The following is a 22,635-nucleotide window of genomic DNA, read 5'->3' on the forward strand; positions in this document are numbered from 1 at the left end:
CATCTATTACCACATTTTTTTTACTAAAGATTTTATTTATTTATTTGACAGAGAGGGATCACAAGTAGGCAGAGAGGCAGGCAGAGAGAGAGAGAGGAGGAAGCAGGCTCCCTGCTGAGCAGAGAGCCCGATGTGGGACTCGATCCCAGGACCCTGAGATCATGACCTGAGCCAAAAGTAGAAGCTTACCCCCCGAGCCACCCAGGTGCCCTATTACCATATTATGTTAAATCTAAGATGCCATTGATTATAGGACTCAGTCAACTCTTCTTTTTGTGTCACTAAATTAGAAAAACACTGAAAGATGTATCCCAAATTCAGAGCTGTTAAAATATATTTTTTTAAATGTACCTGAGAATTGATAAACTAGGCCACACCAGAACCATATAAAAATATGTTAGAAGAAAAATGTGTTAGGCATAAAAAAAAGATACAAAAAAGAGGTCGGACATCCACTTTCAAATACACCATGGTCTAGTGGAAGACACAGGCATGAAAGAACCCTGTTGGGTTGAGCCATGGTGGGAAAAGGAAAGGAGATGGTGAGGAAAAGGATAGGAGGAGAGGTGAGAGAAGTGGAAAGCCTTATGGAGGGAGACCATTCTTGAGCTCTGTGTTACTAGGTAAAGGGAAGTTAGCTCAGAGACTTCTGGGAGAATGAGGAATTGCAGGTAGACAGGACAGCAAGATAGAGACATGAAGTCAGGGAACAGAATGGTATATATGGACTACTGGCACTCAGAATTTTGGAATATTCAGTAAGTCAGGACCTCCTAGGAAAACTTGAGTCCGGTAGGTAAAATGGAAAGGAGGTTATGGCAAAATAGATATATATTCATTAATGCATGCACAAACAATTAATTGCATACTGTGTGTCCTGCACTGTACTAGGTTCTAGCAAATAATGATAGGAAGAACACAGAGATGCCTGTCCTGTTGAAAATTCAGCCTGTAAATGAGTGAGTGAGAGAGATGGTGATGTTTGATGGATCTGAGTTTTAAACCTGTCTTCTCCACTTACTAGTTGTATATAACTTTCAGGAATTTTTTTTTACCTCTCCAAGCTGTACTTTCCTCATCAGAAAAATAGCAATAATGATAGTACATAATTTATTCATTGTGAAGGTTCAGTGAGGCAATGCATATAAAACTCAGTGTAAAATAGACACCCAAAAAACAGAAGCTGTTCATTAGTTTTATTGTTATCATTGAGTGCCTCTCTTTGAAAATATCTCCTCTGTCCCTATTGCTGATGCCTCCAACTTAAGTTCTGCACTTTCATTCTTTAAGGTTATGATGCTGACCTTCACTAAAATAGACCTATGTGCTGGTAAGACTAGCCTATGAAAATGATATTAGTTTTTAACATTTTGGTATATATGACATTAACAGAACCTCTACAAGGATAGATATAGTAGGCAACAAAAGCTTAAGTTATAAGACTAGGAGGTCTGGAAGAAAGGAAATGAGGAAGATAAATCAGGAACAAAAGATGCTAAACTAGGAAAAAGGGCAGTCACACAGCACCATGACAGCCCCAAGTACTGGCAGTAGGAGTTGGTGGGGATGGGGAGGGGAAGGAGTGGTAAGAAAGCTGAAATGGAGGATAAAGGAGCCTATGTGACAATTTTATGGCCTCACCAACATGACACCTTTTATACTTTCTGTAGTAACTCTAGCTGCCACTTATTGGCCACCTACTATTTGTCAAACACTGTGCTTGGCACTTTACTTGGATCAACTCACTTAATCCTGACCACAGAGTTATCACAAATTCTCACAGTACTATTCCCATTCAGATAAGGTGATTCAAGTAACTTAACACTACTAATATGCCTGAAGTTTAAGGCACATTTTTCTGACTCTAAAGTGGTTGTTCTTCTAACCACTTCATACTAAGAAATAGGAAGATACCAAATATTAGAAGGGCATAAGAAGGGTTTTTTTTCCCCTTTTTTCCAGTAACTATTTTTGAATGATAAACAAAATAATAATAATAATTACTAGGGCAAAAGGCTGAGAAGAAAAGTTGTGGACTAATGAGAAATAGATTACAGCTTGTCCCAAAGGACCAGAGGCCAAAAATTCGATTTTTTCTTCTATCAACCTAGATACATACATTTTAAGACAAAGAGCACATGAGCAGGGAGGGGAGGGACAAGAAGAGAGGGAAACAGAAAATGTTAAGTAGGCTCCATACCCAGTTGACAGCCTGATCTGCACTTGAATTTGCGATCTTGGAACCATGACCAAGAGTCAGACACTTAACCAACTGAGCCACCCGGGCATTCCCAACCTAGTCATATATTTTAAACAAAAAAAAAAAGTAATCATTTCTGAGGATCCCAAATCTAACATTTTAGAACTCAGGAGATTGTATTAATTTTCCTCTTAGGGCTTTATTAGCTCTTCTCCTAAGATGGACCCCAACATTTGTGGTCTACCTAAATGGCAGGATGTATCTAGAACATCCCCAGGGTATATTCTTATATTGTTATTTTCCCAATCAGCAGAATGTTCTACCACAGTCAGAGCCAGACAGTCCCTCTTTTTAGGGTAATAATGGGGGGCACAATATTAGAATAGCACCTAAGACAAAAAAACCATGGGTTTACCTAACAACATCTGGACTGTGAGTCTATGTGTGGCCACAAAGTGTCTGTGAATTTTCTGCTGGACCCCTAGCAGAAATGAATAAGCAAAAAAAGGAGATAATGAAACTCTTTCATCAGGAATTAGCACATAGAATCCGTTTCTGTCTTCATGAGTTGAGTAATCACATTTCCTCTTTGCCAGGGGCAGTTCTACTTTTCATTTGTTATGCTGGTTTCCCATCTGGTTGTATTCTTGTCCTAAGTTGTTGTTGTTGTTGTTGTTGTTGTTTTTAAATTTTTGACCAAATATCATTATTATTATTATTTTATTTTTACAAATAGTTTTTATTATTTGTAAAATTTATTTGCAGAATAAATTTATTTTATAAATTGACCAACATAATAAAAAACTTTTGATAAATATTTTTTAAAATTATAATAATTTTAATTCTTTACCCACTCCCTACAACTCCCATGCTTTAAAAAAAAAATTATTTTAGGGAAGGGGGCACAGAGGGAAAGGGAAAGAGAGAATTCTCAAGCAGACTCCCCACTAAGTGTAGAGCCTGATGCGGGGCTTGATCCTAGGACCCTGAGATCATGACCTGAGCCAAAGAGAGTCTGATGTTCAACTCCTTATCCATCCAGGTGCCCCCACAGCTCTCATTCTTAAAAGTATTCTGGATTTGGGGGCACCTGGGTGGCTCAGTGGGTTAAAGCCTCTGCCTTTGGCCCAGGTCATAATCCCAGGGTCCTGGGATTGAGCCCCACATCTGGCTCTCTGATCAGCAGGGAGTCTGCTTCCCTTCCTCTCTCTCTGCCTGCCTCTCTGCCTACTTGTGACCTCTGTCTGTCAAATAAATAAAGAAAATCTTAAAAAAAAAAAAAAGTATTCTGGATTTGACAATAAATAATTCCACCATGCTGATGAGACACTTATTCTCTGGGCTATGTCTATTATTTATAATAGACTTCATTATTTCTTATTATAATAGATTATATAGATAGATGATAGATAGACAGACAGACAGATAGTTGTAGAGATCACCCAAAATATAATACATTCCTTGTTCTCATACCCTACACAGTTGGCTTCCTAGTATCTCTCAGAAATAGGAGACCTGTGTTTAAAAAAATGACTAATGTGAACATCTTCCTCAACAAAAAGAGAATAATAAAGAGGTAGTTCAGATGTTCTATAGTATTATGTCCTATAGTCTGTCTTAACATTTAGTTATAAATGTCTTAGCATTTAGTTATAAATATATGTCTTAGCATTTAGTTATAAATATATTTTTAATACATTACCTATGTTGTTCACTATCCATTCCGTCTCCCAGATGTGCTCCTTCCTTCTTTCTCCTTCTCAGCTGTGTGTAAATTTCCTGCTAAATGTTTCTTTATTTTTTCCCATTCCTATTAGCAATCCTTGTTCAGTCCCAATTATCTTCGAATTCTGCAAAAATATCCTAAAATTTCACCCTCTCTCTGCTGAACTTTCTGTCCCCCAAAGCCATCACTACAACAATCATCCGAAACTCTAAGCTAAGCAAGCCCGTCACTTCCCTGCTTAAAACCTTCGGACTAATCAACTAGATGAAGTCCAAGCTCTTAAACTGAGCATAGACCACCCTGCCTGCTTCCTAATCTCATCTCTCACAGCTTCATGTTTTGAAACTTTTGGCTCCCGGAACCTTGAATTTCTTGCATTTTTACCCTTCTTTCTCCCCCGCTGCCCTCCACATACACCATGCTCTTCTGTGCTTTTTGTCTTCTGCCAGGAATCCTTCCCCTCATTTCTTTACATCATCTAACTCCAACACATCTTGAACTCTTCTACACATGACTAATTACCTTGGAAAACTTTCCCACAGAGCCTGGAAATAGCATCAAAATCCTTCAGACAGAAATGACCCATCAATTGACTGGAGTTTGCAACACAGACAAAACCTTGTGTTCTCTGATATAAATTATTGATTTACTTCACTTACTTTATTCACTAGAAAAGACTTGATTTCAACAAGTTTGTTAGAAAGTATCAAGGACTCTAAAATGCTAGATTGAATGACTGAGCAGGTTTGATCATCAATCACTGTAAAGCATTTTGAGGGGTTATTTGAACTGTAGTACCATGAGTCAGCAATAAGAGATTCAAACAAACAAAAACAAATAAAAGGGGAAAAAAGAGAAAAAAAAAAGGAAGGGGATCATTTTTTCTTTCTCAACTGAATTTTCCTGAGTAGGAGCCCTAACATTATGAATGTGTTCCACTATCAGACATTAAGCATACTAGAAATGCTTTTCAGAGAGCACATAAGCCAAACTAACATGCCAAAAGAATGGGAGAAAGTAAACTAGAAATGAATCAATCAAATAATTCAGAAATTCTCAGCAAATTAAGAGGTAAATGAAAGAAATGTGGAAGCCAACACTTTTATTGTGCATTGCAAAGCCTCCTGGAAATCCTAACTTTGAGATCCAAGAAAACAGCATTTACGGAGAAGAAGGCAATACATGTTTATCTCAAAGTCAGTCTCTTATTAGGCATTGTTTGATCGTAATTCTGACAGTTGTAGACTACTTATTTATAACATCTTAAATCTTCAGCTACATAAATGCCAACAGTTGTTGGGGTTAAATAAAGTCTTATTATGTGTTTCCCCTTAAAGGTTTGGAACAAAATCTGCAGTTTTCTATGTCAAATGGAAAAATTATAATGATTTAAAAACTCTATTTTTATATACTATCTTTTTGGAGTCTGTGCATTTTATGATGATGTAATTGATTTTCTCAGTTGGTTAATATGTAAAACTTGAGCAAAGTTGAGAAAATCCAAATGTGTCAAAATGTTATAGAGTACTTTGTTTTAATATACAGTGTTTAGAAAGATATGCACCAGTTTACAATCATTGGTTATCTCAGGTGGTGGAATTACAGGTTATTTTTCATCCACCCCCCTTTTTTTAAGGTCATTCCCGTGACCTTTTCATTACAGAAATGAAAACATGTACCTCCCACTCACTTTCATCCATTTTGCCCATACCCCAACCCCCTTTCTTGGGCAATCACCAGTTTGTTCTCTATATATAGGAGTCTGTTTCTGCTTCACTTGTTTGTTTTGTTTTTGTTTATATTCTATTTAAAAGTGAAATCATGGGCACCTGGGTGGCTCAGTGGGTTAAAGCCTCTGCCTTTAGCTCAGGTCATGATCCCAGGGTCCTGGGATCAAGCCCAGCATCGGGCTCTCTGCTCAGCAGGGAGCCTGCTTCCCCATCTCTCTCTGCTGCCTCTGCCTACTTGTGATCTCTGTCAAATAAATAAAATCTTAAAAAAAAATTTTTAGGGGGGTGGGGTTATGGACATTGGGGAGGGTATGTGCTTTGGTGAGTGCTGTGAAGTGTGTAAACCTGGCGATTCACAGACCTGTACCCCTGGGGATAAAAATATATGTTTATAAAAAATAAAAAAATTAAAAAAAAATTTTTTTTTTAAATAGAGTGAAATCATATGGTATTTGTCTTTCTCAGGTTGACTTATTTCACTTAGCATAATCCATGTTGTTGCAAATGGCAATATTTTATTCTTTTTTATGGCTGAGGATTATTCCTGTGTTTGTGTTTGTGTGCACGTGCATGTGTGTATATGTGTACACACATCTTCTTTATTCATTCATCATTTGGTAGACACTTACGTAGCTTCCAAATCGTCACTACTGTAAGTAATGCTGCAATGAACACAGGGATGCATATAACTTTTCAAGTTAGTTCTTTTGTTTTCTTTAAGTAAATACACAGAAGTGTAATTACTGAACTATATGGTATTTCTGTTTTTAATTTTTTTGTGGAACCTCCATGCTGTTTCCCATAGTGGCTGCACCAATGTACATTCCCACCAAGAGAGCATGAAGATTAGTTTTTTTCCACATCTTTGCCCAGATACTGGCCATTCTGACAGTGTGAGGTGATATCTCACTGGTGGTCTTGATTTTCAATTCCGTGATGATGAGTAATGTTGAGCATCTTTTTATGTGTTTGTTAGCTATCTGTATGTCTTCTTTGGAAAATTATTCAAATCCTCTGAGGATTTGAATAGGAATGGAATCCTCAGAGGATTATTCAAATCCTCTGCCCACTTTTAATTGGATTATTTGTTTTTTCTTGTATTGAGTTAGGAGTTCTTTACATAGTTTGGATATTAACCACTCATCAGATACTGGATTTACAAATATCTTTCCCATTCAGTAGGTTGCCTTATTGTTTTGTTGATTGTCTCTTTCACTGTGCAAAACCTTTTTGTTTTGGCACAGTCACAATAGTTTATTTTTGGTTTTGTTTCCCTTGCCTGAGGAGACAGATCCAGAAAAATGTTTCTAAGGCCAATGTCAAGGAGACTACTGACAATATTTTTTCTAGGAGTTTTAGGATTTCAGGTGTCATATTTAAGCCTTTAATCCATTTTGAATTTAATTTTGTGTATGGTGTAATATGGTGGGTCATCTTTTGTATGCAGCTATCCAGTTTTCCCAGAATCATTTATTTAAGAGATTGCCTTTTCCCCATTGTATATTCCCGCCTCATTTCCTGTAGATTAATTGACCATATAAGTGTAGGTTTATTTCTGGACACTCTATTCTGTTCCATTGATCTATGTGTCTATTTTTGTGCCAGTACCATACTGTTTAGATCACTGCCTCCAGCTTTGCTCTTCTTTTCAAACTTGCTTGGCTATTTGGGGTCTTTACATCCAAATTTTAGAATTGTTTTTTCTAGTTGTTTGAAAAATGCTGTTGGTATTTTGATAGGGATTGCATTAAATGTGTAGATTGTTTTGGGTACTATGAGTATTTTAACAAAATTTTTTCTTCCAATCCATGAGCATGGAATGTCTTTCTATTTCTTTGTATGATCTTCAATTTTCTTTCATCAGTGTTTTATAGTTTTCAGAGTATAAGTATTTTACCTCTTTGGTTAAGTTTTTCCTAGATATCTCATTATATTTGATGTAATTGTACATGAGATTTTTGTTCTTAATTTCTCTTTCTGTTGTTTCGAGTGTATAGGAATGCGAAAGATTTTGTACACGGATTTTGTATCCTGCAACTTTACTGATTTCATTTGGTAAATGAAACTGATAATTCCAGTAAGGTTTTTTGTTTGTTTGTTTGTTTGGTGGAGTCTTCAGGGTTTTCTATAGAGAGTATCATGTCACTTACAAATTGTGAAAGTTTTACTTCTTTACTGATTTGGATGTCTTTTATTTCTCTTTGTTGTCTGATTGCTGTGGCTAGGACTTTCAGTACTCTGTTAAGTAAAAGTGGTGAGGTTGGACATCCTTGTCTTATTTCTAACCTTAGGGCAAAAGCTCTCAGTTTTTCCCCACTGAGGAAGATATATATCCTTTATTATGTTGAGGTGTGTTCCCTCTAAACCTACTTTATGGAGGGTTTTATCATGGATGGATGTTATACTTTGTCAAATGCTTTTTCTGTATCTATTGAAATAATCGTATGGTTTTATCTTTTCTCTTACTGATGTTAGGTATCACATTGACTGATTTGCAAATACCAAACCACCCTTGCTTCCCAGAATAAATCATGCTTGATCGTGGTGAATGATTTTTTAAAATGTATTGTTGGATTATGTTTGCTAGTATTTTGTTGAAGACTTTTGCATCTATGTTCCTCAGAGATCTTGGCCTGTAGTTCTCCCTTTTAGTGGTGTCTATCTGGTTTTGGTATCAGGGTTATGCTGGCCTCATTGAATGAATTTGGAAGTTTTCCTTCCTCCTCCTCCTCCCCCTTCCCCCTTCTCCCCTCCTCCTCCTCCACATTTTGAATAGTTTGAGAAGAACAGATATTAATTCTTCTTCTTTTTTTATTTGGAGATAATTATTAGCATTTTAAAAAATTTAAATTTTTTTTTTTCAGCGTTCCAAAATTCAAAATGATTCGTAGAGTTCACCTGTGAGGCCATGTGGTCCTGGACTTTTGTTTGCTGGCAGTTTTTTTGTTTTTTGGGGTTTTTGTTTTTGTTTTTGTTTTTAATTTATTTGGCAGAGAGCGTTCACAAGTAGGCAGAGAGGCAGGCAGAGAGAGAGGAGGAAGCAGGCTCCCCACTGAGCAGAGAACCTGATGCGGGGCTCGATCCCAGGACCCTGAGATCATGACCTGAGCCGAAAGCAGAGGTTTTTAACCCACTGTGTCAGCCAGGCGCCCCTGCTGGCAGTTTTTAAATTACTGATTCCATCCCTTTGCTGGTTATTGATCTGTTCAAATTTTCTGTTTCTTCTTTTTTTGGTTTAGGCAGTTTATATGTTTCCAGGAATTTATCCATTTCTTGTAGGTCGTCCGGTATGTTACCATATAATTTTTCACTTTATTCTCTTATAATTGTTTGTATATCTGGGTGTTGGTTATTTTGCATCTCTCATTTGTGACTTTATTTGAGTCATTTCTCTTTTTTCTTCATTAAGTATGGTGAGGAGTTGATCAATTTTATTGAATTTTTTTCCAAAGAAACAGCTCCTGCTTTCATTGATCTGTCCTATTGTGGTTTTAGTTTCTATATCATTTATTTCTGCTCTGATCTTTATTATTTCCTTCCTTCTGCTGGCTTTAGGTTTTGTTTGTTGTACTTTTTCTTGCTCCTTTTGCCTAAAGTTAGGTTTTTGTTTGAAATTTTTCTTTCTTCTTGAGGTCAGCCTGAATTGCAATAAACCCTTCTAAGAACTGCTTTTGCTGCATCCCAAATGTTTTAGATTGTTATATTTTCATTTTAATTTGTTTCCATGTACTTTTTTACTTCTTCTTTGATTTCCTGGCTGACTGATTCATTGTTTAGTAGTACGTTATTTAACCTCCATGTATTTGTGGTCTTCCCAAACATTTTCTTGAGGTTGACTTCTAGTTACATAGTGTTGACTATGATCATCTTGAATTTTTTGAGACTTATATTGTAACCTAATATATGATCTGTTCTGGAGAATATTCTGTGTGCACTAGAAAAGAATGTATATTCTGCTGTTTTAGGATGGCGTGTCCTGAACATATCTATTAAATCTATCTGTTCCAGTATGTCATTCAAAACCATTGTTTCCTGGTTGATCTTCTGTTTAGATAATGTGTCCATTGATGTAAGTATTAAAGTCCCCTACTATTACTGTATTATCAATTAGTTCCTTTGTATTTGCTAGTAACTTTTATGTATATTGTGTTCCTATATTTTGTGTGCATAAACATTTAACAATTGTTACATCTTTTTGTTGGATGGCTCCCTTTATTATTATATATTGTCTTTGTCACTTCTTAGAGTCTTTGTTTTCAAGTCATTTGTCTGATATAAGCATTGATATTCTGGCTTTCTTTTGACACCCATTTGCATGATAAATCCCCTCCTTTTCAATCTTCAGGTGTCCTCAGGTCTAAAATGAGTCTCAGAGGCAGCATATAGATGGGTCTTATTTTTTTATCCATTTTGTCACCCTACATTTTTGATTAGAGCACTTAGTCCATTTATATTCAAAATAATTATTGATAGGTATGAATTTATTGTCATTTTATTTGTTTTGTGGTTGTTTTTGATATTTCCTCTGATCCTTTGTTCTCTTTCTCTCTTTCATGGTGTGCTGATTTTCTTCAGTGATATATTTGGATTTCTTTTTATTCTTTACATATTTATCAGTGGTTTTTAATATATGGTTACCACTAGGTTTGCATATAACCTCTTCTGCATATAGCAATCTTTATTAAGTTGATGGTCATTTAGGTTTGAACCCATTCTTTACTCTTCTCCTCCCCATGCTGTATGTATACACTGCCATATTTTGCATTCTTTTACTTTGTGAGTTGACTGATTTTTTTTACAGAAATATTCGTTCTTACTGCTTTTGTGTTTCCTGCCTTTATACTGTCACTTTTGGTCTCCTCTTTTTGCTCGGAGTCCCTTTTCCTATTTCTTGCAGACTGTTTCAGTGGTCATGAACTCCTTTAGTTTTTGTTTGTCTGGGAAACTCTTTATCTCTCCTTGTATTCTGAATAATACCCTTGCTTGATACAGTATTCTTGGCTGCAGATATTTACCATTAGCACTGTGACTATATCATGGTACTCCCTTCTGGCTTGTTAAGAAAGGAGTTGGCTTGAAAAATCTCCTGCTAGCCCTGTGGGTTTTCCCTTGCATGTTATTGTCTTCTTTTGTCTTGCTGCTTTTAAAATTTTTTTCCTTATCATTATATTTTACCAATTTAATTACAATATATCTTGGTATGGATCTGCCGTTGTTGATTTTGGTGAGAGTTCTCTGTGCTCTTGGATCTGAATATATTTCCTTTCCCAGATTAGGGATGTTTTCAGTTATTATTTCTTTGCATAAATTCTCTGCCCCCTTCTCTCCTTTTTCCTGTGTTATTTTCTCTCAAACAAAATATGCTGATCTTAATTTAGAAAGTTAAATGAAAATTAATTTCTTAAAATCCCCTTCATACAAATCTTCCTTTGTACCACCCCATTCCTCAAATCAGCCACAAGTATAAAATGACTTTGTTTCTCTTTCGGGGCTATGTTGAATCTTTATTTAATTTTATAGTCAGATATTTCTGTGGTTGGGATATCTCGATTTCATATGAGCCATATTTTAAATGCATCATATCTGTATTTAAAGGGATATATATATTTGAAATCCCTGACAGTGGAACTTAGAAAAAGTTCAAAAACAAGGAAAGGGGGCGGAGATCTCATCTTCTAGACAACTTTCTCCATTCCCTGAACTTGAGTGATCTATTTAATCAGATAGCAGAGGAGTGTTACATTCTTGCTTGAAATCCAAGGTCAGCTGATTAAATATAGAAAAAAAAATATGAAAAGGAAAATTTAGAGGTTATGAATAGACAAAACTGAGCTCAAATTTAGTATTTTCCATAATTATCTTCTATAAATTTATTAATATCTCTACCCTTTAAAGTACATATGTGTAAATTAGGGATAATGTGGTCTATGCTATTGTAAAGGGCAGAGGCACTATATGGAGATCTTGTACTTCAGTTCATGATTATATAGTAATTGCTCAATAAATTGAAGCTATTTTACATTAATTCAATGAATATTTTTCAGCACCTACTGAATGCCAAGTCCTAATCACTGGAGATATAGCAATGAATAATACAGACAAAAATACTCAACTGGTATGAATAGTGATAAGTCTCATGGAGAATAACCAAGGCAAAAGGAGCAAGGGGGAAGCCATGGAGGAGAGTTTGTGAATCTCGACTGATTGGTCAAGTAGTCTTCATGTAAAAAGTGACATTTAAGAGAAAGTTTAAGGAGATGAGGAATGAGGGAATGAAGTTTTACCCTTCTAAATGAGCAGCTACATAATAAAATGACAACTTGTAAGAGCAGTCATCATGTATTTGTATTGTCTAGATTGTTCTTCTTACTTGTCTTCCATCAAATGAAACACAAATCCCAGCTTGAGAACCTTAGAGTTTCCCAAAATGAGAAAATCTTTGGGTCAAGAAAATGGTGGATTAAAGACTGGAGATACCACTTGCCATTTGATTTCCTTCTATTCTTGCTTCATTTCTCATATTGAAATGCATGTGTATTCTTTAGATTAATAGCAGGAAAAATTTTATTCTATTACATGTCGCATTAAGATCATAATCTTCTTTGTTCTCTCTACTAGAATATCAAGCAAAAAAAAAAAAAAAAGTATGGAGAAAAATTGCCCAGATAACTCTGTGCTTAGTGATGAAAAACAATTTCAGCTATGGGTTTGCAACCAGAGCAAGAGCAATCTGATGTTGAGCTGCAGTGAGAATGATAGAAGATTCTTGACAAGATCACCTCATCTCTCTCTCTCTCTCTCTCTCTCTTTCCTTGGGTGCCTCAGGATTGAGGCAATTCTGTCAGTAAAGAAATATGAGATAGAATATTAAAATAGCTCTAGGGTCTCAGGAAGGGAATTATAAATATAAATTCTGAGTCAAAAGGGCATTGCCATTTGTTTTTGTGTGTCTTCTGGCTATTAGCCCAGGAACAAAACTGCCTGAATACTTTGCAACTGCAGGAGGCCTAAAAAGAGCCATGCTACCAAAATGTTGTATGAAGTACAACTTAGAAAAAAATGTCCCAAAAGGTGCCTAACACTGAAATGTAGAGATATTTGATAGACAATTCACATGAGTTTTACCTTAACATTTAATTTATAAATCCTAACTGTACAGATACTTGACAGCTACTTCAACACATACATAGAAAGAAGTAAAGTCTATCCATACAATATTGTAATGTCTAAAAGTTACACTGATTTACCCTCAGTGAAGTGCTAACATTCTCTTAACTTTTCTTCCTCATGCCCAAAGACAGGACTTATAAGATTAAACTACTTGAACTGGCAAAGGTAGTCCGAGATAATCACACAGATGGTGTGATTTCATCAACACTGGCATGCATGCATGCTCTCTCATACCTCTCTGTCTCTCAAATAAACTTCACAAGCACTCATGTGAGCCTGCAATATTAATAATCATTAAAACACAAATTTTCCTTGTTGAGGAAAATTATTAGTCATTTATACCTTCGTATGAATAGAGTCTAAGGGATTGCTACCCTCATGGAATAAAAAAACAGGAATCCGTTATTAACAAATGTCTCTAAAAGAGGCAGTGGACAATTACCATCCTTTTGGCCACCATCACCCTCATAATAATGACTAACATGTACTTGGATCAGGCATGGAAGAATCTGTGTCCTCTGAAAAAAAAAAACCTCTGCTAAGCTATAACACAGATAACATGGTTCTTAAAATGTTTGTACAGGTATAATGCTATTGCCAGTGAGTCATAAATGGCCAAAGGAAAACTGTCCCAAAAACATATATGTGGGAGCAGTGCTTTGGGTATCAGCCACATAGCTAAAGTTGCTGTCAGAAGTCAATGAGTATACTCTTTATCATCATCTCTCATCAACTATAAGATTATAATTTTAATTCGATTTATTTTTCCTGTTCCTGGTTATAAAATGTATACCACAGAAAACTTGAGAAAAAGATATGAAGTAAAATATCAAATAAATAGCTCACTACCAGAGAAAACAAAAATTAACATTTTAGCTTATTTCCTGCTTATGCTCTTCCTTTTTTACTTTCAAATAATTTCCTTTAGTCTACCCAGGCAAGATCATTATGTATATGAACTATTTTGATTTTCTTACTTGAGAGTTAAATCATGAATACTGAGGGTTGCTGGGGGGAGGGGGGTTGGGAGAAGGGGGGCTGGGGTTATGGGCATTGGGGAGGGTATGTGCTTTGGTGAGTGCTGTGAAGTGTGTAAACCTGGCAACTCACAGACCTGTACCCCTAGGGATAAAAATAAATGTTTATAAAAAAATAAAAAATTTAAAAAATAATAAAAAAATATACTTAAATGTGTTATTTATGGTGGCAATACTATATTCTCTAAAATGGAATAATTGTTTTAATTATCTTTGATACTATAATATAAATGTATATAAACTTACACATTTGTATGTGGAAATATATATGAATACATATTTATATGTAAATATATCTTAATATATAGTTAGTTGGTATATAGTTAATTTTTTTCTATTATGAAGAACCTGACAACAAACCCTGACTTTTTGTGCAAAAATCTTGATTTTTTTTTTTTTTTCAGATTAATTCCAAGAACCAGAACTCATGGTTAGAATAAGCCTTTTGGGCTTTGGTGGTCTTAAAAATAAAAAAACAAAACAAAACAAAAGACAAGGCCTAAGGACAAGGGTGCCAGATGTTGAGAAAGGATGCAGGCTGAAGAACTATAGCACATTCTTAGAGACTTCCTCACTGCGCAAGACCAGTCTAAATGCTGGAGCTCTTGGAGATGGGGGGCAGAGGACAGGGGTACGGGGTGGGAGTAGACATGTCCAGGACCCCGTGAGGAGGGGCTGAAGCAGCAGCTGGCGCTGTGGTGGGACAGCAAGGGGGTGGCTATATATTAAGCATGTCAGTATTTTTATGGCCAGAATGAACAGGTCTTTCTGTATTTGATGAATACCAGAACTTTTTTTTGATACATTACTTCAGGAAAATTTCATTTCATGCCTTTACCTTTTATACATGAAAGCTTCCATATCACTGTAATCTCATTAGTATTACCTAATGGCTTTTTAAATTCTTGTCGAGTTGTCCTCAGTGAAAATTTGAACTTTTCTTCAAATAGGTTGCTTATTTTCATATTAAATATTATTAGCTAATCAAATACTTTTTCATCACTTCTATAAGTTTGTTGTTGTTGATAGAAACAAAGCTACAGAAGACCCTGGACATTGATCCCAATCTCTGTAATCCTCAAGCCCCTTTATTAGGTTCACCATCTGCAAAATGAAGATAACAACAGACCCCCTACACTGGGTTGCATGAGTATATACATTAAATCACAAAGTTTTATTCAGTAGTAAATGTCAAGTGGAAGCCTATTCACTAATTAAAGAGATTGTCCCAAACTGTCACAAAAACTGACAAGATACAAATTTTTCCTTCAGAAAAATTGAACAAACCACATGCTAAGGACTTTCAAGTACATTGTAGATATTCAAAACTGTGAATAAAAAGCTCACATGTTAACAGAAAAAGAATGTGGATCTATCACATTGCTTTTTATCTGTTTTACCTATATCAGGCCATTACTGCATTCTTATGAATTCTAAGGCTGTACAACTGAGTTTATTTGCCTTTCTAAGTATACAGTCATTTAATCTGCAAATAATGGTAGTTTTGTCTTCACTCTGCTCATTATCCTGTTTTCTTGTTTCAAGCCTTATTGAATTACCCAAAACAATCTTATTTACTCCGGTTTTAATGACAATGGTTCCAATGCTATAGCAATATGCTTGCTTCTCTCAAATTAGTAATGTAGTTATTGTTAATAATGCTTCCATTTCACTTGAAAGTTTTAAATACACTGTGGTAAACTATTTTGTTAAAATTATATGTAGTTATAATAATATGGTTATGAATGCCTTTAACAAAATATCTGAGGCCCTAAACTATGATTATCCAAAGCAGACAGTCCTGAATTCTGTAAATTAGTTAATCAATAGATTGAGAATATCTACTAGTATGCTGCACTTGAGTAAAATAGTACTTACTCATTTCAACTTATAAGCATTACAGATTAAAATTACATGCATGTCTAGAAGTCCCATTTAAACTCCACTTCCTCAGTATAGCCAAACATGGTGTGAGCCATACCACTCTGGAGAAATGTCTACCACTTTCTAGAAGGTTACTCATGAAACCATAGATTTTTTGGATCAAAAGCACCTTTAATGCCCCCAGCATCCAAGAAATCAGTGCCTAAGTCCTTTCCACAGCATGTCTGAGCAATATTTTCTAGCCTATGCTTACTCCTTGAACCACAGATAACACCTTATCTCAAGATGTGTACTTTCATTCTGGACAAGTGTGTTCAGTAAATTTTAATATTGACTCAAGAAATCTTTCTCTCTTACAACCATTGGTTCTTTAGGGGGTAGATATTCTGTAATTTGATCAACATGAAATATCTGAAGATGGGAAAAACCACATTCTATCCCCCCCCCCAAGTATTGGGCTTAAAAAAAAAAAAATCCCCTCATTTTCTGTATTTCTCCAGTCATTCCCAGTTTGCTGATATAAATGGTTGGCTTACTCTGGATGACTGAAAAACATTAACCTTTAGTTCCTACCACCTCCTTGCTTCTAAACTTAACACACTGGTTCTTTCTGTTCCTGCCCTAATTACATTTCCTTCCCTTCTATCCAACTAGCTTAGAAAATAAAACTTCTGTGTCACCTTAACATGTCCTTATGAACAGAGACAGAGTTAATATCCAAAAGATTAGATTTTCAAATAGCTGGTTATTACTAAGTGCCTAATATCTTGTTTTCCAAGTCAATAATTAACTTTTATATTTGTTTCATAAAATCTGTTAAACTGGACTAAAGTCAAGAGACCTGCCTTTTGTTCTGCTTTGGTGATTCTCGGGCTTCTTATTTGTAGAATGAGATGTTGATGGTTTCTAAACTCTTTTCTATTTTTTAACCTCAGTAGGAATGCTGATGTCTGTGTGTTGTTGTAGAACAAGAAAATCACCTAATTGCTCTCAGCATTATGTCAACAGAATTATTACCAAAAATATGTCATGAGAGGTTTCATACTACCTATATTTCATATGTGAGTTGCTTCAGTTGATCAAAGATTATCTATAGGGGCACCTGGGAGCTCAGTTGGTTAAGCTTCTGACTCTTGATTTCAGCTCAGTTCATGATCTTAGGGTCCTAGGACTGAGCTTTGCATGGGGCTCTGTGCTTAGCAGGGAGTCTGCTTGAGGATTCTCTCTCTCCCTCTTTCTCTATCCTTCCCCCGCTCTCTCTCTATAAAATAAATAAATCTTAAAAAATTATCTATAAACATATATATATATAAAATGGCAGTTGAGTCAGTACATAAAAGGTTAATAAAAATAGAAGTAAGAAGATTGGATAAAATGAAATTATTTGTTACCATCTTATCTAATCCTTATAAAGCTTTCTGGCATTTGAACATCAGGACTGAATAGTACAGCAGGTTTTCCTTTAAGCAGAGCCCAGAGCAAGGAGAACACATTGCCCATTACAGCCTTCTGGAACATTTTTCCAGGCATAAATGTATGCAGTGTAAATTACTAGCATTCTCCTTTACCAAAAAGAATATTTTTTTCTTCATGTACTATCCACCATAAAGACAATATTCATTAAAAATCAAATAATAATGAAACCCCATTGAGTGGCTCAAGCATCAGTATTCAGAGTGAACCAAAAAAACATATCCTATGAGACTTAGAATACAATGCAATTGTTCTCAGTATCTAAAAACAATTGCTAAAATGAACAAGGTATGAGTACTTAAAGACCTTGAATAAAAGCAAATCCAGTTGCTTTGTGTTTCATTAAAGCATGTCACCAACTTCTACAGAAGAGAAGCAGGAGACAAAAAGGGTGCATAGTACTCCCCTGCCCATGTTTCTGAAAAGAAAACCAAATAGGCTGACAAAGAGCATGAGTATTAAGTGATAAAAGCAGCAATTTCATTTAGAGAAGTTTTTAGTTTCTTTGCTTTTACTTGTTTTGTTCATTGTAGTGGGGAGAAGTGGTTGCACCAGTATGTATGTAGAGAAAATATTTGCACCAAAGATATGCAGAAGATAATCTGCAGGTATTTAGGCAATCAGGAAGAGAACATTTACACAGTGAAACCATACAGGTCTATAAGCTAAGAAGGAAGTAGAATCTTGTACGATACAATATGGGAGCTAAGCACAAGTACTAGACAGGGCCAGTGGCCTTGTTTGCCATGGATTGGAGTTCAGTGACTGACTTGAAAGGATACTGATGTCAAAGGATAATGCAAAACTCTCAGGTATCCTGTAGATTGTAGAACATGTGGAGAGACCATTTCTCTAAAAGATAGGAAGTTCCTCATTGTATAGTAATATACTGTTCTTCTGCCCAGTGCTTGCAGTTAGGCAATGGCAGGTTATCAAATAAGCATGTCCCAATTGGTATGCGAGCATTCGAACTAAGTAAATGGGGTCCTCGCACTATAAAGCAGTGCTTTTTCATGCCAGGAACATCTAGACCTAGGAATTTTAAATAAAAATTTTTTATTTCATATAGCTGATTTGCTTAAGCAGAGAATGTTAAGTATCTATAGCCTGAATTTCCCTGGGAGTTCTTCTTATATTTCTGATCAATTTCTTATGAAGAGTAACCTTAAAGGGCACCCATATTCTCTCCCCAAGGCAGAGCCTGTTATTAATACAATGTTAGGGCTCAGTCAGAAAAATTCCAAGTGTTGCTTCCTTTGTTTTGATAAGTTCTCTATATTAGCTCCTATGTGCACCTCTGTGTAAGGAATCACTGTGCAGGCCAAATGTTCCTTTCTCTAGATAGCTTATAAGCATCTGGACAAATTTACATTAGAAATTCAATTAACTTTATATTAAAAGGTCAATTAACTTGGCCATGATAGAGATTGTTTTTAATTACTTTTCCTTGTAGGGCTTCTCTTCTTGTCCAAGCACAAGTGACACTATCAAATGATAGTCTCACTGCCTGTTGGGTGCCTGAAATTCATATGCAAAACTCACTGGAAAAACTGTCTTGATTAAATGAATTTACTTTTATAATCCTTAGGACTCAGAATATCAATAAGCAATGATAGGATATTTTCACTTAAGCAGTCTCTAAAATACTGTTCATGATAGTATCCTTCATTATTTGTCCTTGCTGGTTTCTATTTTCTTGGTAGAAGATAATAATAAACAAAAATTATTTTAAATAGTTAAGCCTCATTACATCATATCACAGTATATTATATGAAAAATGAATAAATGACTACATTAAAAGCAGATTATTCTAATTCCATTAGAGGGCTCTTAGTTATCTTTGGGTTCACATGGGTCACAATTTAACTTAGAGTACATGTCACTAGAGCATTTATACTTGAGAAACCCAAGAGATCACCACTTGACACTATATAACATGTTGTAGTGTAGTGTCTACTTCTTACCAGGAAGTAACCAATACTAAGCTATCACTTAATCAAAATAATAAAAAATCAAAAATATCACTTAATCAAAAATAATAAAAGAAACAAAGGAAGAAATAAAGGTATAAATATATAAGTAATATATATATAACTATACTTTACATATCAATATATTAACTCAGATCTCCAGGTGACCAGCAACTTAAAAATAAAACCAACACTACTCAAGAGTTATGAGGGGAAGTCTGCAAATGAAATTTTTTGTTTTATTTTTGAAGAGGGGACCAGCCTGTACCTTACAGGAGTGGTAACAATGTGCTAAGCATGATATAAACTTTATCTGTATAGTTCTCACTACAACCCTATGGGGTAGAATTCATTGTTTCCATTTTACTGAAGAGTAAACAGAAGCTCTAATGGCAGAGTCAGAAACTACACCCACATCAATCTGCCTTTTCAGACATCCATTTTCTCCTAGGATACATGGACAGATCTAAGAGTAGTGAGGCCATGAAGTGCTTGTAAAAGTGGATTTGGGAGTGTTTTGGAGGGGAAGTTTGGGAACTGAATCCAAGGAAGGGAAAGGTTTTGGCCAGTACAACTCAAAGAGTGGGGCCATAAGAGTATAAATTAACTATGTCATTAAACATATTTTCCCCTTATATTGATAGTTTCTCAATGAAGGGAGCTATGCACAGATTTACATTTTAGTGCATGCTTCTTTGTCTCCTCCTGGACCATTAACAGTTTGCAAACCAGCAAGCCGTCCACGGACCACGCATAGGTGGCACAAGCGTAAGGAATATCCTGTGAAATTTTCCTTTACCGTGAACAATTAAATGATTTTGGATAAAAGTTACCTTTAAATTTACTCTATGTGTTTTTCCATTTATAAAAAAGTATTAAAAAGCCACTTCAGGGCACGTGGGTGGCTCCGTCAGGTAAGCATCTGCCTTCGGCTCAGGCCATGATTCCAGGGTCCTGGGATTGAGTCCCATATCAGGCTCCCTGCTCAGTGGGGAGTCTGCTTCTCCCTCTATAGCTCCCCCTGCTCATGCTTGTACTCTCTCTCTCTCATTCCCTCTCTCTGTCAAATAAATAAAATCTTAAAAAAATAAATATTAAATGCTACATCTTATCCATATTTCTATACTAATGAAGGCTTAAATCTCAAGTGTTATAAAATTATGAGGGCCTTTATATTTTTTTTAAGATTTTATTTATTCATTTATTTGACAGAGATCACAAGTAGGCAGAGAGGCAGGCAGAGAGAGAGGAGGAAGCAGGCCCCCTAGTGAGCAGAGAGGCTGACATGGGTCTTGATCCCAGGACCCTGGGATCATGACCTGAGCCAAAGGCAGAGGCTTTAACCCACTGAGCCACCCAGGTGCCCCTTATAGGGGCCTTTAATCTTAGTTGAAATAATAACTACTCTTACTAGTTTTAATAAGCCAATCTCCTCCAAAAGTAAAGAAAAATAGTTATCTTAAAGAACGAAAAATATTGCTATCAAACAGCACGATGGTTGGACTGAAATACAAATTTTAAAAATGTGTTATTCATACCTGCACCTCCGCCAATGCTTAGAATCTTAATTTCAGATTTTCTATCACCAATCCTGAAAAAAAAATTATGTCATTTAAGAAAAATGTGCTATGTGCTTTGTAAAATCTGATTATTGAATCTAGTTGAAGAGAATAAACTAAAATTATAATGAACAAAAACTAGGTCAACATGAAAGGTCACACTCAGGTCAGTGGTTACACTGCTGTGTTTAGAAATCTTTAGGAAATATGTTCTACTCATTAATGACTTTGAACTGTGAGACTTTTGAAAAGAGCACTATAAACATTTCAGAGACAGGAAATGCCATTTGTTTAGAGATTGTATGGAGAAAAAAACCAGATAAAGTGAGCCTTTGAGTCTAGTGATCTAATAAGCCATCCATTATAGTAGAAGGAAGGCTAAGGTGATTCATACTGTATATATGCTTTCTTCTTTCTTGATAACTTCCTTTCAATGAACAAATGTTTTTAAACATTTATTGTGTGTCCATATTTAGCATTAGGGATATAAAAGTGAATAAAACTCTGTTTTGTTCTTAAGTTAAAATGTGAGATAATACAATCCAGTATTAAGAAAAGGGAAAGATGGCAAAGTAGGAGGATCCTAAACTGATCTCCTCCCACAGACACACTGAGGCCACAATGGCATATAATACAACTCACCCCGAAAACAACCTGAAGACTAGCAGAAGGAGATTTTACACAGCTAAAGACATAAAGAAGCCATATCAAGAAGGGTAGGAGGGGTGGACATAGGGAGGACCCAAACCCTCAGCATGGCAACTAAAGGCTGGAGGGGTATCAAAGGCAAGGAGATCCTTCCTAAGGTGTGAGGGGGTGAAGCCCCACCTGATGCACCCCGTGTTACAGGAACCTATACGAGGAAGACAAGCCTTCAGAAAATCTGGCTTTGAAAAATCAGCAGGAATTAACTCCAGGAGAGCCAGGCCATAGAAAACGGAGACTCTGCTCCTAAAAGGTCAGCACACAATATCACTCAATCAGAGACCCAGTACAGAGACAGAAGTTTGAAAAGTACCTGGACATGAAGGAAGAAATGTATTGACTAATCTCAGCGTTTGTGCTGGAGGGTAGAAGCTTTCTCCAGGAATGGAAGTTTTGGCAGGCCTCATTTTTCTTGCCCTTTTTCAGTCTAACTAGCTAGATGTTGGTAGTAGCCAATGTTGCCACTCTCCATCTACTGCTTGCTCTTCCTGGCAAACCCCTGCAGACCTGCCCCAGCAGGCAGCCCTTCAAAGCAGGTCCTACACCACCACACCCAGAAGACAACCCCACCTGGGACCAGTGCCCCACAAAAGTGATTTCTTCACTGAGGATACTAAGGGGCAGCCCCACCCACCAGCAAACCTGCAGTAATTGTGGCTAAGCCTCTCTGAAAGCTGTGTTGGGAGCTTACACCACTGACCAGCAAGTGCCCAGAAGCTATAGCTTGGTCTGTCAGCCATCCAAGCTATAGGCCATCTCTGGCCATCATTGTGCTCACAGTAGTTGCAATCTGATCACAACAGGAGGGTATGGAAAGCCCACACAAGGGACACCCCAGGAGCACCTGGTTCTGGCGAATGGAGGCACTGCATTACTGGGCCCCACGGAATGCCTTCTACATAAGACCACTACTTTCAAGACCATGAGATATAGCTGACCAACTAATGCACAGAAATAAACAGAGTATCAAAAAAAATTAGAAGACACAGGAATATGCTCCAAACAAAGAACAAGACAAAATATCAGAAAAAGAACTAAACAAAACAGATAAGCAGGTACCTGATGAAGAAATGAGAGTAATGTTTATAAAGGTGCTCACCAGATTTGGAAGAGGAGTGGATGAACTCTATGAGGACTTCAGTGAAAACACAGAAAAATGGAAAAAAGAACCAATCAAAGCT

General features: G+C 36.2%; 1 protein-coding gene across 3 annotated transcripts in view; it reads right to left on the reverse strand.

The window, feature by feature from the left end:
• HNMT (histamine N-methyltransferase) overlaps positions 1-22,635 on the reverse strand; it is a 46,088-nt gene that overhangs the window by 12,341 nt on the left and 11,112 nt on the right. For all 3 annotated transcript variants that reach the window (XM_032356245.1, XM_032356244.1, XM_032356246.1), the window contains one exon: positions 20,729-20,781. In XM_032356245.1, coding sequence (XP_032212136.1) covers positions 20,729-20,781 — 53 coding nt within the window. The remainder of the gene's footprint in view (positions 1-20,728; positions 20,782-22,635) is intronic.

This window comes from Mustela erminea, chromosome 8, assembly GCF_009829155.1.
Source record: "Mustela erminea isolate mMusErm1 chromosome 8, mMusErm1.Pri, whole genome shotgun sequence".
NCBI classification, from domain to species: Eukaryota; Metazoa; Chordata; class Mammalia; order Carnivora; family Mustelidae; genus Mustela; species Mustela erminea.